The sequence below is a fragment of the Melospiza georgiana genome, chromosome 2, assembly GCF_028018845.1.
Source record: "Melospiza georgiana isolate bMelGeo1 chromosome 2, bMelGeo1.pri, whole genome shotgun sequence".
NCBI classification, from domain to species: Eukaryota; Metazoa; Chordata; class Aves; order Passeriformes; family Passerellidae; genus Melospiza; species Melospiza georgiana.
The window spans coordinates 53,084,363-53,104,615 of NC_080431.1; the positions used below are offsets into that span (position 1 = coordinate 53,084,363).

Here is a 20,253-nt window from a genome sequence, read left to right on the forward strand (position 1 = left end):
TCCTCTGCAGAACAAACAGAACTGCTTACTGAACAGGGGACTGGGCCCTACCATTCCCCTGTGAGTGTTGCAAGTATAGGGTGGATCATAACCTGTATTAATGTGGATTTAGAGGCCTGTCTGATGCTCAGATCCTTAAGGAGCTCAGTGTGCCCCATTCTACACAGACACAATAGCTACACAATTTGTGTATTTATTAAAAAAGCCCAACTGTATTATTTGTGAGTACTTTCACACAGGATGAATCAGGGTGTTCCTCACTGTTTGGTTCTTTCACTGGGTCAGTGGGCACATGGAAGTCTCTCTCCACAGCTGTGATGCTGTAGGTAGAGAGGAAAAATGGATGAACCAGCTCATCTCATGTATTTCTTCAGGAGCTTTACATAAAAAAGCAGTTTAGCTAACGTATACAATTCAGGGCAGAGTGGCCTGAAGCAATAATAGATACTTCTGTGAAAACGTAAGAGCATCTCTCAGTGCTGATCACAAGACTAAACTGTTACTGAAATTTTAAGAAGGGAATAGAGAATAAAAGCAGAAACATCCTTGCCATATGTCTGTATACACACACACAGAGTAAATACACACACACACACTTTGTATGTAATTGCTGCATGCCCAAATGTCAAGTGCCATGTGCAGGCCTGGCCTCACAGTGTCAAAAAAGTGTGATAAAAGTGAGACCAGTACCAAGAAAAGAGGCAAGCAGCAAAATATTATCTGCAATAAGGCACACTACCTTTAAAAAGTGATATCTGGAGTGGTGGGTGTGATAGAAATCTTACCATCAGAGTTGAGAAAATTAGAAGAGACCAACTATTCACTCTCTGTCAGCAGACAGGAAATATAGGAACATCAGGAAAATGATGAGGTGACAAGTTCAGAAGAGTCAAAGGATGGCTTCTTTTAACACCCTGTGTATAGTTAGCCTGGGAAACTTATTGCTTGAGGATGCTGTGGATGCCAAAAGTTTAGATTATTGTAAAAGGAAATTTTGAAAAATTGCAGAAAAGGCTACTAAGCACTTCTTGCTCAGGAAGAACCCCTACAGCCAAGGACTGCTGGAGGTCAGGAAATTCAACACCGAGATGTTGCTTCCTTCTGCATAGATTTGTGTTTGGAAGCAGTTTGAAGATAACTCTGTATCCTTAAATGCCCTTTATTAACTTGTCAATCATATGCAGCCTTAGGAGAGAACTTTTCTAGAAACACAGAGGGGGAAACAAAGTCATAGGGAGGCTGGGGAATCGTCTCTGTCTGTTTCTCTGCCCTGAAATAACCCTTTGACAAACCTGCTGAGGTGAGGGAGGACTGCTGCCCATTCTGCCTCACCAGCTCCCAGCTATGCCAATTACATTAGCTGCTGCCCCGAGGATTTCTCCTGTCTGATCCCGCTGTCTTACAGTTCTGACCTGGTTTTGACATTTGAAAGAGCAAGCAAAACCTTCCTCATATGTGACAGGTGGTTTAGGGGCCACCAGCTTCCTTACTGTTTAATGACTGTGCTCAAATGCCCAGCCAAGGCAGTGTTGGATATCCCTGAGTAAGCGAAGGATTACAGAGGTGATGTGAGGTCAGGCTGCCTTGTTTCAGCACTGCCAAGAAATCACATCCACCCTCAGCACTCTTCTGTATGGCCACAGGCCCCTTCTGGGTGTCTCATTTTTAAGTAGTTCTGCAATGTGGTCTGGTGCTGTGTTCCTCCAGCTGTGGCTTATCAGATGCTAAATCACAGCAATCACAGCAAATTTCATGTCTGGGACATCCTGCCACACATATCTCAGCCCACAAATGTGTACATGTGTACAAGCAAAGTGCATTGGGACCTAGAAAACACATTTTTGCACATCAAAGTTAAGCACACATATTTCTCTGCTGTAAATAACGGGCACACAGTGCCTGTTAGGTTTGGGCTTGTTTTCTCTAAAAGGTCATGCTATCCTTCAGTCTCGAGAAGCTCCAGTGTGTGGGTGGGAGCACAGTACACACCTGTGAGGCCACAGAGAAATTCCTGTGTGTCAAAACTGCTGCTTACAGCCCTTCCTCTCTGCAATGGCAGTCTGTGCATAACCCTCCTGTCTCACATTCTCCATGCATGAAATGAGGCCAGTAATGTTTATCCACCTACTGCAAGCTTCATAGAACAAATCATTGCTACTCTGTGGGGACAGGAAACCAGGAAGAAATCCCACTGCAAAAATGAATAGCTATGGGAGCAAGTGAGTGCAGAGAAATCAGGGAGGCGTGGGGGCGTAGCTGTTACAGCACAAAGCAAATGATTCTCCTCTGAGAACAGCATGAATATGGAAACCATGCAACAGATGCACTATGCTGAACATCAAATAGATGCAAATTATTCTGGGCATCTTTTTGGTGCATTTTCTCACTATTCACAAGCGGGTTTGTGCTGAACATCCTGGAGAGAAGCTGCTTTTGGGGAGAGTGGATGTTGCATACACAGGGTGAGAGCATGCAGGGTGTGCTGTGCTTGTGGTGCTCAGAGCTGTGGGGGGCCCCTAAACAGCAGGATAGAAATTGGCTTCAGAATCCTCTGGGGCAAGGCAAAGGGGTGAGCTCCAGCCAGGCACATAAGAGCAGTGCCATGAAAATGGAGATGGTTTTTATTTCTTTCTGTTAATCTGAGTTTACTATCCACTGCTTTGGATTTCTGCTGGTGGCCAGTGCTATTTAAAGACTTGGCTTTCATCCAAAGCCCTCAGTTGCATGCTTCATACAAGAAACACAGACAGAAAAACAGCAATTTTTCCATTAGTTTATTGAACAGGTCTGCTGCTGCTCAACACAAAAGGCACCATTTCAGTTTCTGCATGTAGTCCTGTTTATAAGCAAGCTCCTTTCCTGAGGGCCAGCTTTTTCAGAGGAACAACCTGATCATTTGTGGGTGTCTTTACTACCTGGAGTCTGACCTAGGCAGACAGAAGCTCAGGGCATGATTTTGATTTGCAATTCTTTTTTTTTTTTTAAAGCATTTCACATGAAAATGCAAACATAAAGGCCGAGTCTTCTGATTTTTAGCCCACTGAAAATTAAGGACCAGGAAAATTCTTTTTCATCATTTCTTTGATTTCTGATTATATTCTCCATTCCTGAACATAGCCATGATGGTTGGTAGTTATATTGACCGAGTATGTTTCTTCATTCATAGTTTCTCTTCTGGTGTAATGCAGTCATAACAAATTACTACTTATTTCCATAGGTAGGGAAACAAAACTGTGGAGATCATGGATATTCAGGATGGATAGCAAGAACCTGATATCTTGTCATGATAATGTTTCAGTGGTGCTGCTGCTGAAGTTTGGTCTACAGAGAGGTACAAAATTTGTTTTCACAGTGTGGCATTTGGCCCAAGTTACAAAATGTTAATCTTGAAAGAGAAGCACAAAAAAGGGCTGAGTTTTGGACTGACAGTGGGGAACTCCCATGTCAGCCTGCTGGAGCTGTGCTGATTTCTAGGTTGTTCAGGGCTAAGCCTGTAAGTATGTTTTTAGGAATCAAAGTACTTTTCTGCTTCCCAGCAGAGGCAGGAGTTTCCTGCGATGCTCAGGTCTTGTTCTTAGCACTCAATTTGGATTTCCATTCTTTGGTTTCAGTCCCTTTATTCATAATGTGTACGTGTGGGTAGTTACAGACCACATAGAAATACCCTGAAGAGTCACTGCTAACAGCTGAGAAGTGCAGTTTATGGGATGAGATCCCTTTAAGGCCTCGAGGAATAACACCGAGTTTACAAAGCATGTAGGAATTGCACCCTCTTGTTCAAGCCCAGTGACAGAGATGTGAACAGCACCAGGCACTGTTACAGCCTTGTTTCACAGCCAGTGCAACTTCAGTCATTCAAGAGTTCTGAAGTCCTTTATTTGGTTTTTTATATCATTAATGTGAAGGACCTACTAGTTTAAAAACTGTAACTAAGAATAGTTTTGAATTTACCAGAATGGCACAAAGAGGAGAAAGACAGACTGGTATTATCACTACGACATTTAAACAATATATTATCATCTATATATCTGTCTCAAAGATTAAAAATTACATAAAAATGCACACAATGTTAACTACTGTTAGCTTATATAAAAAATAATTTTTATGTGAAAAACATGAAAGCTACACATTCTATATACTGCACACCTGGACTTGCATATTGAACTTATGCAGAAAGTACTTTAGTCTTTTAATACAAATGTCCAGTAGACATCTGAGAGCTAAAGACTGTTGAATACAGGAGTTCTGGTTTTGCCTAGTGTGTGATACAGTAGTAATACTGAGCTGGCTGTAGTTGTTACATGTTTTAATCATGTAGTTAGCAAGACGAGTGTGGTTTTCAATGCAATGTTTTATTTTCCATGCTCTGGCACGTGACATCATGGCTTTGTTTTGACTTAGTGCAAACACCAATTCCTATGTTAGTAGTGTATAGTAAGAGGAAATGAAACATTCATGTAATTGCAGAAGTGAAAGGCAAAAAAGAAAATAGTTATTTTTTAATACATGGGCACAGCGTGACCCCACAGTAAGGTCACACTGCCTGCTCTGGCTCCAGTCTGTGGTCAGGAAAGGTCTCTGGGAGCTGATTTTGGAACCTGGCACAAACTGGCTCTGTCATGTGCTACTCGAGGGAAAGTTCAGACACACAAATCTGGGCTTGTAAACCGAGGCAGTGAGAACTAAGATGCAGTTCTGACAGAGAAGATTTATTATCATCTTTTTACCTGTCCCCCTGCCCTTTTACCTGCCCTTTTGTCTGTACTTTTTAAGGTTCATGTTTGCAAGCACCTCTTCAAGTATGAAGTAAGGTTGGGAGGGGGGTGGAGAGTATCTCTATTTGTGTATGTGTTCTGTGATGGAAATGGAAAACATTTCAGAGTACGGTCCAGAAGATTTTAAAATTGAGATGTTCTGGAGCCAAGCTGGACCAAGCTTTAAGTATGAGTAAAACCAGCCAATCTCAGTCATCAAAAATGCAGAGTGACTACAACTGTGCCTTGCACCATTGACTCCTCACCCCAATGGCCACAGTCAACTCAAATCAGCAGAGCAGAGCCTCTGTGAGCTCAGAGCACTGTTGGAACACACATCTCTGTGTTTACAGTGTCAGTGTCACAGGTTGTCTCCAGGTGTAATTTACATTAGACAGCATAATCTACTTCATAAATTCAGCCACATCTTTTGCAGTGCTGGTGCACATGGAGTATTTTGAGATTACTGTGTCTAGCCTAATATTGGAAGATCAGATCCTTGGTTCAGGATGAGCAGTTGGTCTCCTTGAAAGAATATTTTGCTCTTGATTTTCATTCAAGGCTTTTCCCCCCATTTTTACTACAATGAAAGTTATGGTCTGAGAACATTACAAAATAATAATCGGCCTCCCACCACCACCCTCTGAGACTAAACTGGCTTTTCAAGAATTTTCACAGTACATTGCTCACAAAGCCGAGGGAGAGCAGCTAAAACTTGGAGGCAAACCCAGGTCCGATTAGTGAGCCTGTAATTCATTAACATTTATATGGCCATTTGTTTCAGTGCATTTGAAGTAAACAAAACAGGGAAAATAAAGGAGAAAGAACTGAATGTCAGTGAGAAACTCCAGGGCTTGATGCCATTGCCTCTTGTTAGCAAATGACAAATACCTCTAAACCTTGCAAATGCATTCTGGGGTTGCTGGAACTGTTGAGAGAGTGGATGGGAGCTGTGACCTGCCTGAACAATTGTTTTCCAGAGAACTCATGTAATTTCCAGTGGATTTAGAAGATTTAATAGGAAAAAACCAAAACACTATTCAGTTGAGCTTTCTGGGTATAATGATTTTGACCAAGAATGTTAATTCATGAAAATGCAAAAATGTTGTTCATTGTTTCTAAGGCAAAACAGCAAAACAAAACATCTGTGGCACTGGCAGGACAACTTTGATTGTGAGAGTCCTGATTCTGATTTTCCTGCTGCAATAAGTGCTGCATTTCAGACAGTATGGCAAGAATTCTTTCCTAATGCTGTCCTCCTGCAACATGTAAAAGAAAAAGTTTTGAAGGTCTCACTGCTGCTGCAGCTCTGTCTCCTATCACAATTGTTGGGGGATTACAGCACAATGCAGAATTTAAGAAAATTCTTAGAACTCTTTCTGGGCTGGTATCCAGAAGCCTGTGTTTGGCTAAGTTTAGAGGGCTTTTGGGACACAACTAATCTGATACTTGAAACCTGTGAAGTCAGGTGTGTTAACTTTGACATGGAAAAGACAGACACATAACTGTGTACTAACATGGTCAGATGAGCTCGGTTTGGGAGTTAATTCCTTCTGCACTAGTGACATGGACAGTGGTTAAACTAAGATCTTTTTTGCTGATTAGAGACTTGCTGAGCTAATTGAATGAACTCTGTTCAGATGAGCTAGATGGAGCTGCAGGAGTCTGCACATCACTGTTATTTTCCCCACCTAGTCTTTAACTACACCATTTAAATGCCCCTACCATGTTCTGGATTGTATGAAGTAAGATTATCTATACTGTACATTTCGTTGCTCACACTTTCCCCTCTCCCATTCCTTTCAAATGCTGTATACTTACTGATCAAAAGCCATTTTCTGGGGTTCCCCTATTTCTGGAACTGATTTTGTTCTTCAAGGTTTTAGAAATGGAGAACAGGCTGTTTATAATCTCCAAAACTGAATGTTACAATGGAGTCTGCAGTGAAAATCAATATCAGAAAAAAGTGCTGTCATTTACATATTGCTGAGATACATTTGGAAAAAGGTTGTGTAGCTTCTATAGTTACCTCATTTTCATACACATTCAAGTACCTCCATTACAGAAGGCTTTCAGGTAGGGACTGTCATTTAAGATATAAAACCAATAAAAACAGTGGATCTTTTGGAATCACATAAAATCCAGGATGTGTAAGAACTACAAGAGCTGGGCTAGTTTCCCATAAAATTTACAGATATTACAAATCCACAAAGTTTAACTCCATCCAGGGGGAAGTATATAATCTATTGCTAAGTCCTGTGCTCCAAGCAGCCGGGAGGATGGCCATGCTGGCTATCCTAGGTGTGACTGCATAGTGCTGTGACCTTCCAGGATCCCTCAACACCTCCCCAGGAAGTGGAGACAGTCACTCAATCCCCAGACACCTTCCTTAGAACATTTCTTCCTTCAGAATCCTGAAAGTGTCAGAAGTAGCTTTCACCTGTGGTGCTTTCCTCTGGAACAAGCTACCTAGATGTCTTAGTCCTCATGGCAACTATCACTGAGGTAGCAAACCATCTGTTTTCAAAGCATCACTTATTTTTTGCACTTACAAAAATCCCTCTTGTCATTTCAGACAGTCTAGCATCAGTAAAACCTTCTGTACAATATACATAGGCCTGTTCTCATATCTCTTGTCTAAACGTTCATTTGCACTATCTTCTCTGGTTCATCTTTGTTACTCTTAATTGCTTTTTTGTCTCTCTTCTCCCTGTCTTCTTGCTGGCTTTGCATTTGAAATGCAAAGCAAGGAAGTTTGTAGGCTGGTTCTTTGATTAGGCAGAGCTGGATTCCCCCTGGTCTTAGAGCTGAAACAAGGCCAACCCATCTTTGGCATGAATTGAAGTCTGCATTTTCAGCTGTGTTGTAGGAGGCCATCCAAAGTTCTTCGATGAAGTTTTACACACGATCCAGCTGGCAGGCTGCAGGCTGCAAGGTGGCTCTGCCTTGCCTCTGTTGTCTGGCCTTGAAGGTCAGAAAAAGTTGTTAGCACACTGTGTGAAGTCTGGGCATTAATGCCACCTCCTGTTCTTACTGCAAGCCAGACAGGAGGCCAGAGGTGTTAGGATGGGGTGTTAAAGGCAGGATGCATACTGCAACCCCTCAGGAGTATTTGCTCTGCCAGATACTTGTGGCTAAGTCCTGTGAGATGTTGAGACAGTCTAATATTTCAATGCTTCCAACAGGATGAACCCACTTCAAGTCATGCAGTGCTGCTTCTTCTGTTACACTGCTGCTGCTGCCAGTGTGAAGCCAGTTCAGCTGCATCAGCTGGCAGAAGCCTGGGGTTTGATGGGGGCATTCTGTAATTAGTGAGTTGAACCCACTCATAAGTGGGTTGAGAGCAATCAGCAGCCTGAGCTAAGGGCCAGAACTGTGCCTGGGAATGGGAGGGGAATATGGGAAGGTAAGGGAGCATCTGCCTTTTTGGCAGTGAGCTGATACATCAGTGCTGCCTTGTTGCAGAACAAAGACCCTTTTTACAGCTGTGAGGCACATTTCTCTGTTCCCTGGTGCTGCCTTCTAAGGCATGAGCATGTCCAAAAGCTGGCATCCACTGAACCAAGTGTAGGGAAGAATAACTCTGGGAAATGGAGGGACATGAGCACGTCAGATGCCATGTTTCATGGAAACCCAGGATGTCTATCACTGTCATCTGTGCTGCTTCAGTCTCTGGAAGGCAATTGTTCTCCCACTCTGCCAGCCTTTGTTACTAGGAGCAGTGGAGATGTGAGTTCCTACCCATGACTGCTGCATTGCTGCATCAGCAAGGAATCCCACTGCACATTAAAGGTCCTGAGTGACTTGTTCAGGATGTGGTTGTTGTGACAGACAACTACCACAAGGACAAAATTCTGCAGCTGTTTTTCCCTGCTGTGCAGAATAACCTGTCTTGCTGAAGGTTAACAGCAATCAGCTCATGTCAACCAAACACTGTGTTAGTTCTGGTGTTGTCATCCTGTGGATCAGCAGGGCTGCAAAGCAGGAGAATACTTCTTCAGAAAGCATCCTGCTTTTTCAGAACTTTTTATTAAAAAAAAAAGTTACTTAAATGCTTCATTTGACAAAACTTTATAAAGTACATTTTTAAAATTTAAAAGGAAGTATATAGTATTAGGATGCTGATAGCAAAAGTTAGGTTACCCAAAGCCAGACTGGAGTAACCAGAAGAAAAGCGGTATTATTTGGGTAATGATTTAATGCAAAGCATTCTGTGAAAACTAGAGGAAAACCATCAAAACTTGAGAATCTGGAAAGAGAATAGTGAGGCTCCTTTAAGAAGTAATAGCACTGAAAGCTTGAAATTTTGCTATGTAGGCAGTTCTGGATTCTGATCAACCTAAATCCTGCATTGCAAAGGACATGGCTTGGGGTCACCTGCCAGTACATCTCCCTGATCATTGTCTTGTTTGAGTCATGTTTCCTTTACTGTAGGACTACTTCAACTGCAGCTCTGCTTTCACAGGATAGCCTAGTGCAAATATGTATCTCCCTCAGCAGACACTTCCACAAATATATGCTTCCCCCTGGATATGGAGTACTGCCAGCAAGGGATGTACTGGAAGTGGCAGAAAACATACCATGTGTGAGATGTTATTTGGTGTCCCGTCAGCCTCTCTGTCATTCATTCAACATTGTGGGAAAGGTTAGGCTGTATCTTACACCATATTCTGTCTGATTTTTACTAGGACATAGAAAAATATTTGCTCTTCTTTGTGTTGCATCTACCAGCATTTAAATTGGCATTGTTTCTTCTAATTGCTACTTGTTTAGCGCAGTGCAATGTTGGACAAAAGCCTCTGTGAAGCAACTGTGACTGATCTTTATTTAGCAAGGACCTGGAGGATCACCCTTTGAGGCTGGAAAGTATTTTGTAGTAGTGAAAAGCCTCCTATGGTGCCTTCCTATCTGAGCAACTTTAGCAGCTTTTCATTTGCTCATTCAAATAACATCAACCTCAACGCTGTCACGTACATAGGAGTTATTATCTCTGTTGGGGTCCCAGAAAAGAAGACAAATCAATTTCCCAGGACCTGCTACAAGATTGCAACACTTTCAGAAAATTTTGTTTGGTTTACATTTACTAGAACTGCTTTGCTGGGACCTTATACTGTGTGACTCTCGTCCACTCAAAGCCTGGAACTGCCCTCTGTTCCTTCACCTTTTACCCATTAAAAACAAATAACATGGCCCTTTTATATCCACAAAACAGTGACACAGTAAAGACCTTTGGCTCCTGCCAATGCTGGAGTCCAAATCAGATTATAAAAAAAAATTTGTTTAAAAAAAGACTATAAAATTACATTTACTGTTACTCTTGATTTCTCTTTCCTTTCTCCCTGGTCTCTGCACAGTAGATTATGTTACTAAGTTAGAAACTTTAGTTGTCTTGTCATTGTACATACCATATGCTAACAGCTGGAGGAGGAAATTTCATTGAATAATTACAGACAAAAAGGGCTGGAGAGGTCTTTGAGAGTCCATCCCAATACTTGGTCCAGGTAATCCAGATTGTAATTATGTCTCAAAACCAGCTGCTTAACAGTTTTTAAAAGTTGGTGATGATGAAGGTACTGCAAACTCCTCAGTCATCCAGTACTGTCCACACCATTAAAAAGTCTGTTGTATGTCTAATGTAAATGGTGGAGAACAGAGAATTAAATTCCTCTTTATGGATAACGTCAGTCTTGAAGATTATGTTATATTAATCTTTTTTTAAGACTGTTTCTTTCAATTTTTCATTGCAGATAGTGTTTTGTATTCCTAGCCTTATTTTCCTAGTTCTTCTGTACAGCTCTCCTGAAATGCACCATACATAACTGGATGTGGTGCTCCAGGCTGAGGTTTTGCCCCTGGCAAACACAATGGAAGTACAATTTATTATGTCTTACAGTTTTACATGTGCCAATAGAACACTGAGTGTCTTTCCCAACAAAGTAATCTGCTGTGTGATTGAGGGTCAGGTGAAATGCCCTTCAGAGAGAAAGTACAAACAATTGAAGGTGAGGAGACTGTGCCAGGGCTGGGAGCTCTTGACTCCCATGTCCTAGGCTTGCTTTCATCACTCAGCCAATGGAACATGAAAAATGCAAATCAGTTATGTAAGTAATAATTGTGAAAGTTTCCAAGGGAAAAAGGTACCTCTCCCGTGGTTACAGCTACCAACAAAATGACAGGGCAGTTTGAACAATACCTGTAGCCAGCTGTGTCTTTCCACTAACCATTCATTTAAGCAGTAGGAGACTTGGCAGACCTGTCTTCACCCCTGCAGAGACCAGAAGTGAAATGATTTTCCATTTTAAGCAGCAGTGGAAGTAGCAAAACAGGAATGAATGCACAAAGCAGAGGTCCCCAGAAAAAATGATTTGAGGGTTGTCTTCTTTTGCTTAAAAAAAAAGAAACAAAAATGCGTGAGGAAACTTAGGAACAGTAAGTTTTAGGGGTCCGGGAATTAATTAATTAAACTGTAGCCCTGCACAGCCCCTTGGGAAAGAACTGGCACTTGGATAAAGCTGTTGTAAGACTGTGTAATCAGTAGCACATGTGCAAAGATGCTGAGCACCTAAGTCAGTGCTGGTATGACGCAGATGCCATGTTCAAGGCAGCTTGCCAAAAGTAGTCTGCTCTCTGTTGACAAAAGCATTACGTACCTCATACGTAGTATGAATCGGGTTGAGAATACAACAGAAGACTTTATTCAGAGGAGCCATGCAAAAGTCACCAGTAGTAACAAAAGTTTACTGGAATTTTTCTTTATTCAGAAGTACGCAGTTGGGAACTAGCAACTAGGTTGTTAAGAAACTAAGAAATGTGTTTTGGGTGCAAGATATAACATGTGAACAGGAGCTGATTTTCATCAGAGGTAATAAAACCCATCTGCCTGCAAAAGGAGCTGCCCGACTCAAGATCAGAGTGGAACTAAAGTCCTTCTTAAAAGGAGGCAGAAATTTGAGAAGTCAGAAAACAAAAGCAGCTGCACCAAAGTGCAAAATCACTCAATGCTAGAATCAGTCCAGATGATCTCTGTGCAAAAAGAAAGAAAAGAGCCATTCAAAGTTTATCTGAAGTAAGATCGTACTTGCTGCAGATATAGAACCTGTAAAGAGCTAGCCAGGTATTGGAATTTCAGGAGTGGGTTAGAATGTAAATACCAGTTCTGAGGTGGGACTTTGTAGCTAAGTTCTATGAGGCCCACCTGCAAAGACAACTTTGCAACATTGTGATTAGAGCAGGAGCTTTGTGGGCTACCCATCCCTTAACAACTGAAATGGAACATTTGTGGGAGGTCTGTAATAGATTTGGATTGCTTTAGAGAACTATTTTCATTGTATGAAGCACTTGTGGCATACCGGAACCCAAATTTTGGATTCTTTATACTTAACCGAGAATTGCATGCAAAGCCACATCCAGCTTCTTAATGAGGCTGAGTGGGTGTCACCCTCTTTCTCCACCAGCCAGTAAGTTTAAATAAAGGTTCTCAGCCTCCAGCCTTGCCCTGAGATGGGCGCGGGGAGCAATCCCGCAGGATGTGTTGCCCTTTGCGGGGTAAGGCATGCCATCAGCCTGCAAGGCAGCGGACTGACAGCGGCAGCAGGGCTGCACCGTGCGGGTAGGTCCCTACAAGCACTCCTGGCAGCTCTTCAGTCAGAAACAGAAAGCGCCGAGTGACCACAACACTCTGCCTTTAGGGGCAGCAAAAGAACTGATTCCAAACTATTTCACAGGAAGCCCTGGACTCTGGACCAGACTACTTCTGGTTCTCATCCAGTCTGCATGCACGGGTCACTGCCACCCGTACAGCGGCTGAGACCTGCCCTTTTAGGTAGCCCCTTTCCTTCGGGACAGGCACTGGATGTGTGTGAACAAAGCCATGTAAAGCGTACATAGTGAATCCGTAATTTCTGCCCTGGTGATGCAAAGAAACATAGTTAGAATGGCACAGAACTGTGTAATACTACTACGACTGCTGAATCACCTGTGTAAACGTTCTGCCAAAAATATTGAAGAGGGTATTTTAAAGAGCAAAGTGGGTATTTAAGCCCATCCTGCCCCTTTCTATTTCTATACACACAGCAGGTAGATAAAGGTTCCTGTGCTGCCTCAGGAAAGCTCAGCCCCGGTACTGCTGCAGTGTGGCTGGTGCCCATAGGATCATAAATCGAGGGGCAAAATCAGTGTCCTTATAGATAATGGTGAGGATGTTCGTTAACCGGGGAGCGCTGAAACACCCGACACAGCCGCTCCATTCTCCTGGGGCAGGAATGCTAATGGAAAATGCCGGCTGTCCCACCACCCCAGCAGCCCTCCAAGGCTAGCGGCGAAGGGAGACCTCCGACTGCAAGGTCGGCATGGTTAATCTTTTCCCCGAATAACTACAGCCGGCAAGGCGCCCCCTTCAAACCAGCTGCGGCTTCGCACCCGCCCCTTCCACGCCCCGCTCCTGGCTCGGCTCTCGGGCCAGCCCGCCCCGGGGCGGAGCCCCGCGTTCCCCAAAAGCCGCCGCGGCCGCGGGGAGCAGCGCCGGGATTTGGGAGCGGCGGGGCCGGTACGGCAGGACGTGGGGGTCGGGCGGGGCTCGGTGGTGAGTGGGGAGCTGGCGGCTGCTGCTCTCAGCTCTCGGAGGGTGGGAGACTATTTTTCTTGTGTAGTAGTAGCTGTTGCCACCCTAGACCCGAATCTGCTTTAAATAGTTAAAATTACTATAAGCTCGAGTGTACTGCGTGCTTGATACGCTAGCGATGTTTTCGGCCACCATGTAATAGTATGTGGGACTTTTCAATTCTGCTCCCCGTCGGGGAAATATCGAGTTATTTAAGTTATTTGTTCTTTCATGGAACTCGGGCTTTTGGGTTTAGTCCAGTCATGCTGTGGTTAAAAGAAAGAGGATTCCCTTCTGACCACTGCAGAAAGTGCGTGGATGAATCTCTGTATTAATTCAGCCCAATCCTCTTTAGGGTCGAGTATCCCCTCTGTCATTGTTGATGTTCAGGGTATGGCAACGTGTATTTTGTAAAGGCAATATCTTTGTAGTAAAAGTGGAGACCTTAATTTTTTCTATGATGATGGCTGGATTCTCTTTTTAAGTAGTTTGCCACTCACTCAGCTGATACAGAATTGTTCTGAGGAGACACTTACTATTTTTATTGATATAGGGAAGAAGTTCTGACTAAGAAGCAAACCAAGAATTTGGAATATAAGCGGGAAATGAGACATCTGAGATCATGGGGCGAAATTACTGGATGGTGTGTCTTTTTGATTTTTTTTCCTGAGAAAAAATCTATGTCTTTGCTTTATCTTTTTTCTTCTTCTTCATACTTCTTCCTAAAGTATGGAAATCTTAAAGAAGGGGGCTGGAGGTTAGAAATTCAAAGATTCATATGATTAGTTTAGCATATTGGCAGGAGATGAGACTTGAAAGCCTTTCAGATTTACAAACCTTGACCTTCACCTTGGGATCTGTCAAAGGAAGAGTGTGCTATAAAATTTTTCATTAGAGTACCCTATTTATATATTAAAGCTTCAACTAATATTTGTAAATCTCTGTGCAAATTGAAAACTTTATTTGACCGTGCTCAGAATTACATATAAAAAATGAGTAGCCTGCATTGCCTAGGCAGAGTGAAATATGAAATGAACAGGAAAAGGATCTATATTTTTATTTTACATGTGTTGTGGTATTGGTGATAGATGAAATCTTGTTTTAGTATGTTTGAGGGGCTTAACTGTGAGTTTTGCGGAGTTTCTCAGGAGTAAAGATGAGGCGTGTAGCAGACAGTGGGCAAACTGAGCTTGGCTTTGTCTCTGTTAATTAAATGATCTGCCATTAATCACGGCAAAAAAGGATTATGAGGAATTGGAGCTGGAACTGGCCTCCCTCTGATACAGTGTCATATCCATGCAGCTCTGCCTCCTTTGTATTGGAAAGCTGGCATGGTCTAAGCCTGTGTGTCCAGACCTCTGTACTGCGCTCTTTGGCAGTATAGTGGGGTGACCTTAGTTGCCTTCTCCTGTTTTTTTTTTGTTTTTTTTTTTTTTTTTTTTTTTTTTAATTATGTTCTTTACAGCAGTCTAAAGAATAAGGATTTCTGTGCATGTAGGTGTTGAGTATGTGAAATTTTGTGATTTTAGCTCTTTTCCTCGTGTGTCAGAAGACCCAGGTAACTCATCATGAAGTAAATATGGTAAAGGGAAAACTAGAGCTGCAGAAAGCGTTCAGGCCTGCTGAGTGTCTGCAACTCTGAAAATTCATTTAGGTGCTGGGTTGTTGGCATCTGTAGAGGAAGCGACTAAAGAAGGTTCAGCAGTACAAAAGGCAGGGCTAAGTAATGGGTGTATTTGTGATATTTTCCAGTTAGGCACTACAGGTGATAAAGCAGGGAAGAATAACAGGGAGTGTAAGTGCCAAGGGAAGTATTTTCAGGTACAATTTTCCCATAAGATTAATTGCCAAAAATAACTGTAGAATGCAATGTTTAGGGGGATATAATAGAAAATGGGGAATGAAAACTGTTTATATTGTGAGGAAGGGGAAAAATAAGATGTTGAGAGAAATGCTTGTTTGCATATGCTATAGTTAATTACAAATTGTGGTTGCTTTGTCAAATTCAATAATTGACACAATTTTCATGTAAATTCACAAGAATTAATATTGTGAACACTGGTAGCAGAAATAGGTCTGAATGGAAGCAAAATGGTGTATGCACCCTTATTTTCTGTCCAAGTGTACCAGCTTAGCTCATGCTAAATAATGTTGGTAACTGGGAAGAAGGAAGTTCTGTAGTGACTGCAGGATGTAGTCAGACTAGTTCAGCTTAGTAAAAATCCTTGGAGGCTATTCACTGCAGTGCTCCTAAACATAATGCCTGGGAGATGACCTGCTTTAACCTTTCATGGTGAGGAGAGTGGTGGACCAAACACACAGCAGGCACTGATTTGACCCAGATGCTTTTCTGTGGTATTCCTGTCTTTCTTCTGATTGTCAAGTGTATTAAATGTGGTTTTTTTACTCTTACTTTTTTTTTAGCCTTTACTCATGTTTGGAAGGCCCATTTTAAATGGACTAGGCACAAAGTTTTAATTAAGTGCTAGCATGAATATTTGTGGTATGTACTTACAGTAGTGTTAAATCTTCCTCTTTCACAGAAAGAGGAACCAATAATGCCAGCACTGAACTGGAAGCCCTTTATCTACGGAGGTTTAGCATCAATCACTGCAGAATGTGGTAAGAGTTTGCTTTAATTGTTGACATGATTTTCTTTACTTGGATAGTCTCTATCTGAAACAAGTAGGGTTCCATGCTGCCAGTGACACAGTGGTATATGGTGGTCTGCAGCATAGAGTTTTTTACTTAATGCTGACTGAAGAGTTTCTCTTATCTCTATTGCAATGTCAGAACACTTGTGTCTGTAAACTCTCATCCCTGGTGAGTCTTGTTTCCTATACATATTTTGCCTCTGTTTTATTATTTGGTGTTTGTTTGATCTATTCCTAGACAGTGGTCATAAGTAGATACAGCTCTGCTTTGCTGCAGTAGATCAGTTATGCTCTTAACTTGCAGATTTTTCTCTTAGCTTTACTGAGTATCTAAGTTGCAGTTTAAATAATCTTTTCTTGAATGCAAGTGGTTGCTTAGATTTGAACACTTAAATTCAATAGTGAGCAACACAGAATAATTGCTGTAGTGCATCTGATGTTTTAGGCTTCTAAAGGCAAACCTTTAATATTAACGTTTTTGTAGAGTTGTATTTGAAAACATGTATATGAAAGCATGTATATGAAAATAAAGGAAATCTGGGTTTTCATTGTAGCAGGACATGGTTGGGTATGTGGTGGGCTTGCATGTAAGGTCTGTCTGGTAAAGTAGAGGCAGTATAAAATTACACTTAAAACTACTATTTTTTTTGTTTTCATAGAGTAGTTTGGGTTGGAAGGTCATCTGGTCCAACCTCCCTGCTTTGAGCAGGTACATCTTCAATAAGATCACGTTGCTTAAAGCGTTGTCCAATCCAACTTTGAATGATTGCAGGGATAGGAAGGGTTTCTTTCTACTTAGGAAATTTGTATAAACTTGAGTTTGAGACATGTCATTATTTGACTTGACTGAATATGGCCAATAATGCCAAACACTTAAGGGAGACATACAATTCATGAAAGCTTTGCTTGTCTGGTAAGCCTCATTTAAACAGATGTGGTTAATCCTGACTCCTCCTTCCACTCTTAGGTGAGAATGGAATGTTGAGGTGGATGGATACAGTCCTTTCCTGGATGGATACAGTTTCTGAACCCTTTCATAAGGGAAGCTTGGAGAAAATTAATTGAACATAACATAGCAGTAGGTAACAGGAAAGCTGTAACAGGAATAATACTGCTGCTATTGCTGTTTCAGATACTAGGCCAGAATCTGTGTCCTACAGAATTTATTTGCCTTCAGTGATGTCCTCTTCAAAGGGGTTGGTAGAATGTGTGCAAACTCAGTGCTTGATTGGGATTGCAAAGTCCTGTTCAGTGTGGCTGCTTACAACAAGGCAATGCTGTGTTGCCTGAAAATATAGTGAATGTGAACACAGGAGGTAGGCAGGGCTTCTGTCAGGCCTTTAGCAGAAACAAGGTGATAGAATGTGAATCACTTCTTTAAAAGAAAGTCTTGGTAAGAAAAGCTTCTTTCCCATGGCAGTACTTTTATATATTATGATATATAATAAATGTTGCTGTTTCTTGTATGATATTCTCTGTTGTCTTTGGTTAGGTAGGTACTTTGTTAATTTTCTCACTGATTTTCCTTTAAGGTACTTTCCCCATTGATCTGACCAAAACACGTCTCCAGGTTCAAGGTCAAGTTAATGATGCCAAATACAAAGAGATCCGCTACCGTGGGATGATGCATGCACTGGTCAGAATATGCAGAGAAGAAGGGCTGAAAGCCTTATACTCTGGGTAAGAGTAACTGAGCTGCAGCAATGGCTTATCAACAGTCTATTGATAAAAGTATAAGCTCATTGTATGTGAATTTTTGGACTTCAGGATTGCAAGGCATTTGGCTAGCCTTAATCTGGAAGTTGGAAGACCCAGCTTTGATACCTTCAGTGCTGCACACTGCCAAAGCACCTCATGTTTTTAAAAAACCCCTCAAACAGCAAAACCTACATGAAACAAAATACCTAAGGACAAGGTTATTTTCTACAGTGCTTCTATAGTTGTTCCATCTCTCAGAATTAAAATTGGATTTACCTTTGCCTATAAACAAGCATGCTTTTCTTCAAAACATGCAGGATGGTGGGGGAACTACATTTCAGACATGACTGCCAGCTGTTTTATAGATTACAAGTTGAAGCATGGTCTAATAGTAATAATCCCTTCACAGTTCATTCATATTCTTGCAGGCTCTATTTAAAAAAAAATAAAAACCAAAACCTAAAAAGCTCCAAAGCTTGTTTTGTTATAATGAGTTTAAATTGTTGATTTAAATGAACAAACCTTTCTTTGCTAGATATCTCTGCACTAGGAAGAATTTTCTGGTGAGTTTTTGAGATCTTGAGCATAAACATTTTTGCTGCTTGTTTTTACAGGATTGCACCTGCAATGCTACGGCAAGCTTCATATGGAACTATAAAAATAGGCACTTACCAGAGCTTAAAAAGAATGTTTGTTGAGCATCCAGAAGGTGAGGGGTCATTTTCTATTTAATTCAGGACTGATTTGCTTGAAGCCAATTCCAGTTGCATCTTACTGTAGCATTTGAACAAGTCTGCCAAAAAGACATTCCTTACACCAGCTACAACAAAGTCAGCAAGGGTAACTCATCAGAGCAGGTTTCATGGCTTCTGTAAGTGGCACTCTCTGGTTAAATGAGGGGAGGCATCATCCTGTCCTAATGCATCCTAAGTTTTGTAAATCTGCAGCTAAAATCTTTGTTTGTGAAACAGATGAAACCCTCATGATGAATGTTCTGTGTGGCGTTCTTTCGGGAGTAATCTCATCATCTATTGCCAACCCCACAGATGTCTTAAAGGTAATTATGTAGAGCTTGTCTTCTTAGTTTTTGTTCTCTCCTGAAGCAAAAACAGTCTCCTGATGAATATAGGATTTGTTTTGTAACCCTACTTATTCTCATCTCTTAACTTCTAAAGAATCAGTAGCATCCTAAATTCTTGAAACCTCCTTTTGATCCATACTAATAATTTGGAAGTATGTGTGAGGAAGGTGAAGGCTGGGGAGGTAGTTAGACTCACATATTTTTGAGTGTGGGGGGAGAATAACTTTGATGCTGTGGTGTTTGTGTGGAAGCCACACTCTGTATTTCATCTGTACTTCTTGATAACACTGTTGTACTTGGATGTTGCTAGAGCTCAAAATAGGTGAAGATTAGTTCAGAGGCAAGAGGTCCAGGGAATGTTGCTTGTACTGTATGATTCCTTAACACTAGAGAGGTTTTGCAAACCTGCGTTCCAGGGAAATGGCATTCCAGCATCAATCATTTAAAGTGAATTAGTGAAACAACCACCTCTTTAAGAATCTGTTAGCTTAATCATAGTCAGTAACTTGAAAGGGTTGATGGGTGTATCATATAAAACTGGAGCTTGTGACTTACAAAGCTGCTCCTAATGAAAAGGAAGTCAAGGAAACTCTCTATGTTTTCCTGAAGCTACTAAAAAGCTTTGTCCTTCATAGTGCTAGTGTGGTATGTAGTGGCATTTCAAACAAGCTTGTATTTCAAGTGTGGCTTCAATTAGTTACTTCCTAGAATTATATCTACCTACCAAGTCACTTGTTGACAACCTGTATATGTAAGTTACCTTTACAGGTCCCTAAGGATGATCTTATAAATCTACAGGGTTGAAGATCATGGTTCTCAGTGACTGAAATATTAATCTGTTTAACCTTTCATTTCAACATGTTCTGTGAGAACACTGCAAAGGACATCCTGCACAACCCATCTGCCAGTCTTATCTAAATGGAGCAGTGTACCCATACAGAAATAGAAGTGACTTAATGCAGCTAAGAATTCTACCACATACTTCTTCAAAATTAGCAGCTGCATTGGGATAGTTAAGGCAAAAGATTGCACTTATATAGCTGTGATAATGCCAGCTCTTGCTTTTATACTTAGAGAAATTGACTTTACTACTTGCAGTTGTATCTTGATAGTTGAATGTAGTTTTATTATTTTTTTGGTTGCATTTATTTTTTAATTGTATGTTCTAATGAATCTCAGATCAGAATGCAAGCTCAAGGTAGAACAATTCAAGGAGGAATGATGGGCAACTTCATACAGATCTACCAAAATGAAGGCACTAAAGGATTATGGAAGGCAAGTTTTTTTGAACTGTATCTTACACTTTACCTACACTTCCTTGTTCAACTGAACGTCATGTATTCCTACAGTGTTCTCAGCTGAAATGTGGAGGATGTAATGTCTGTCATTTGTCATGGCTGCTTCACTGCTGGTGTCTCAGTGCTTTTTGATGAAGGGTTACAGCCAGCCTTGTATGTGAGGATTAGC

At 41.4% G+C, this 20,253-nt stretch overlaps 1 protein-coding gene across 2 annotated transcripts in view; it reads left to right on the forward strand.

Annotated features, from left to right (window-relative positions):
- Positions 1-20,253, forward strand: part of SLC25A30 (solute carrier family 25 member 30) — a 32,979-nt gene that overhangs the window by 7,929 nt on the left and 4,797 nt on the right. Inside the window, exons 1-7 of one of the 2 annotated variants that reach the window (XM_058045673.1) lie at positions 13,233-13,299; positions 13,907-13,996; positions 15,897-15,975; positions 17,540-17,687; positions 18,320-18,414; positions 18,677-18,762; positions 19,966-20,065. In XM_058045673.1, coding sequence (XP_057901656.1) covers positions 13,976-13,996; positions 15,897-15,975; positions 17,540-17,687; positions 18,320-18,414; positions 18,677-18,762; positions 19,966-20,065 — 529 coding nt within the window. In that variant the 5' untranslated portion in view covers positions 13,233-13,299; positions 13,907-13,975. Of the gene's footprint in view, positions 1-13,232; positions 13,300-13,906; positions 13,997-15,896; positions 15,976-17,539; positions 17,688-18,319; positions 18,415-18,676; positions 18,763-19,965; positions 20,066-20,253 lie in introns of those variants that run through there. The other variant, XM_058045674.1, reaches the window with a different exon arrangement.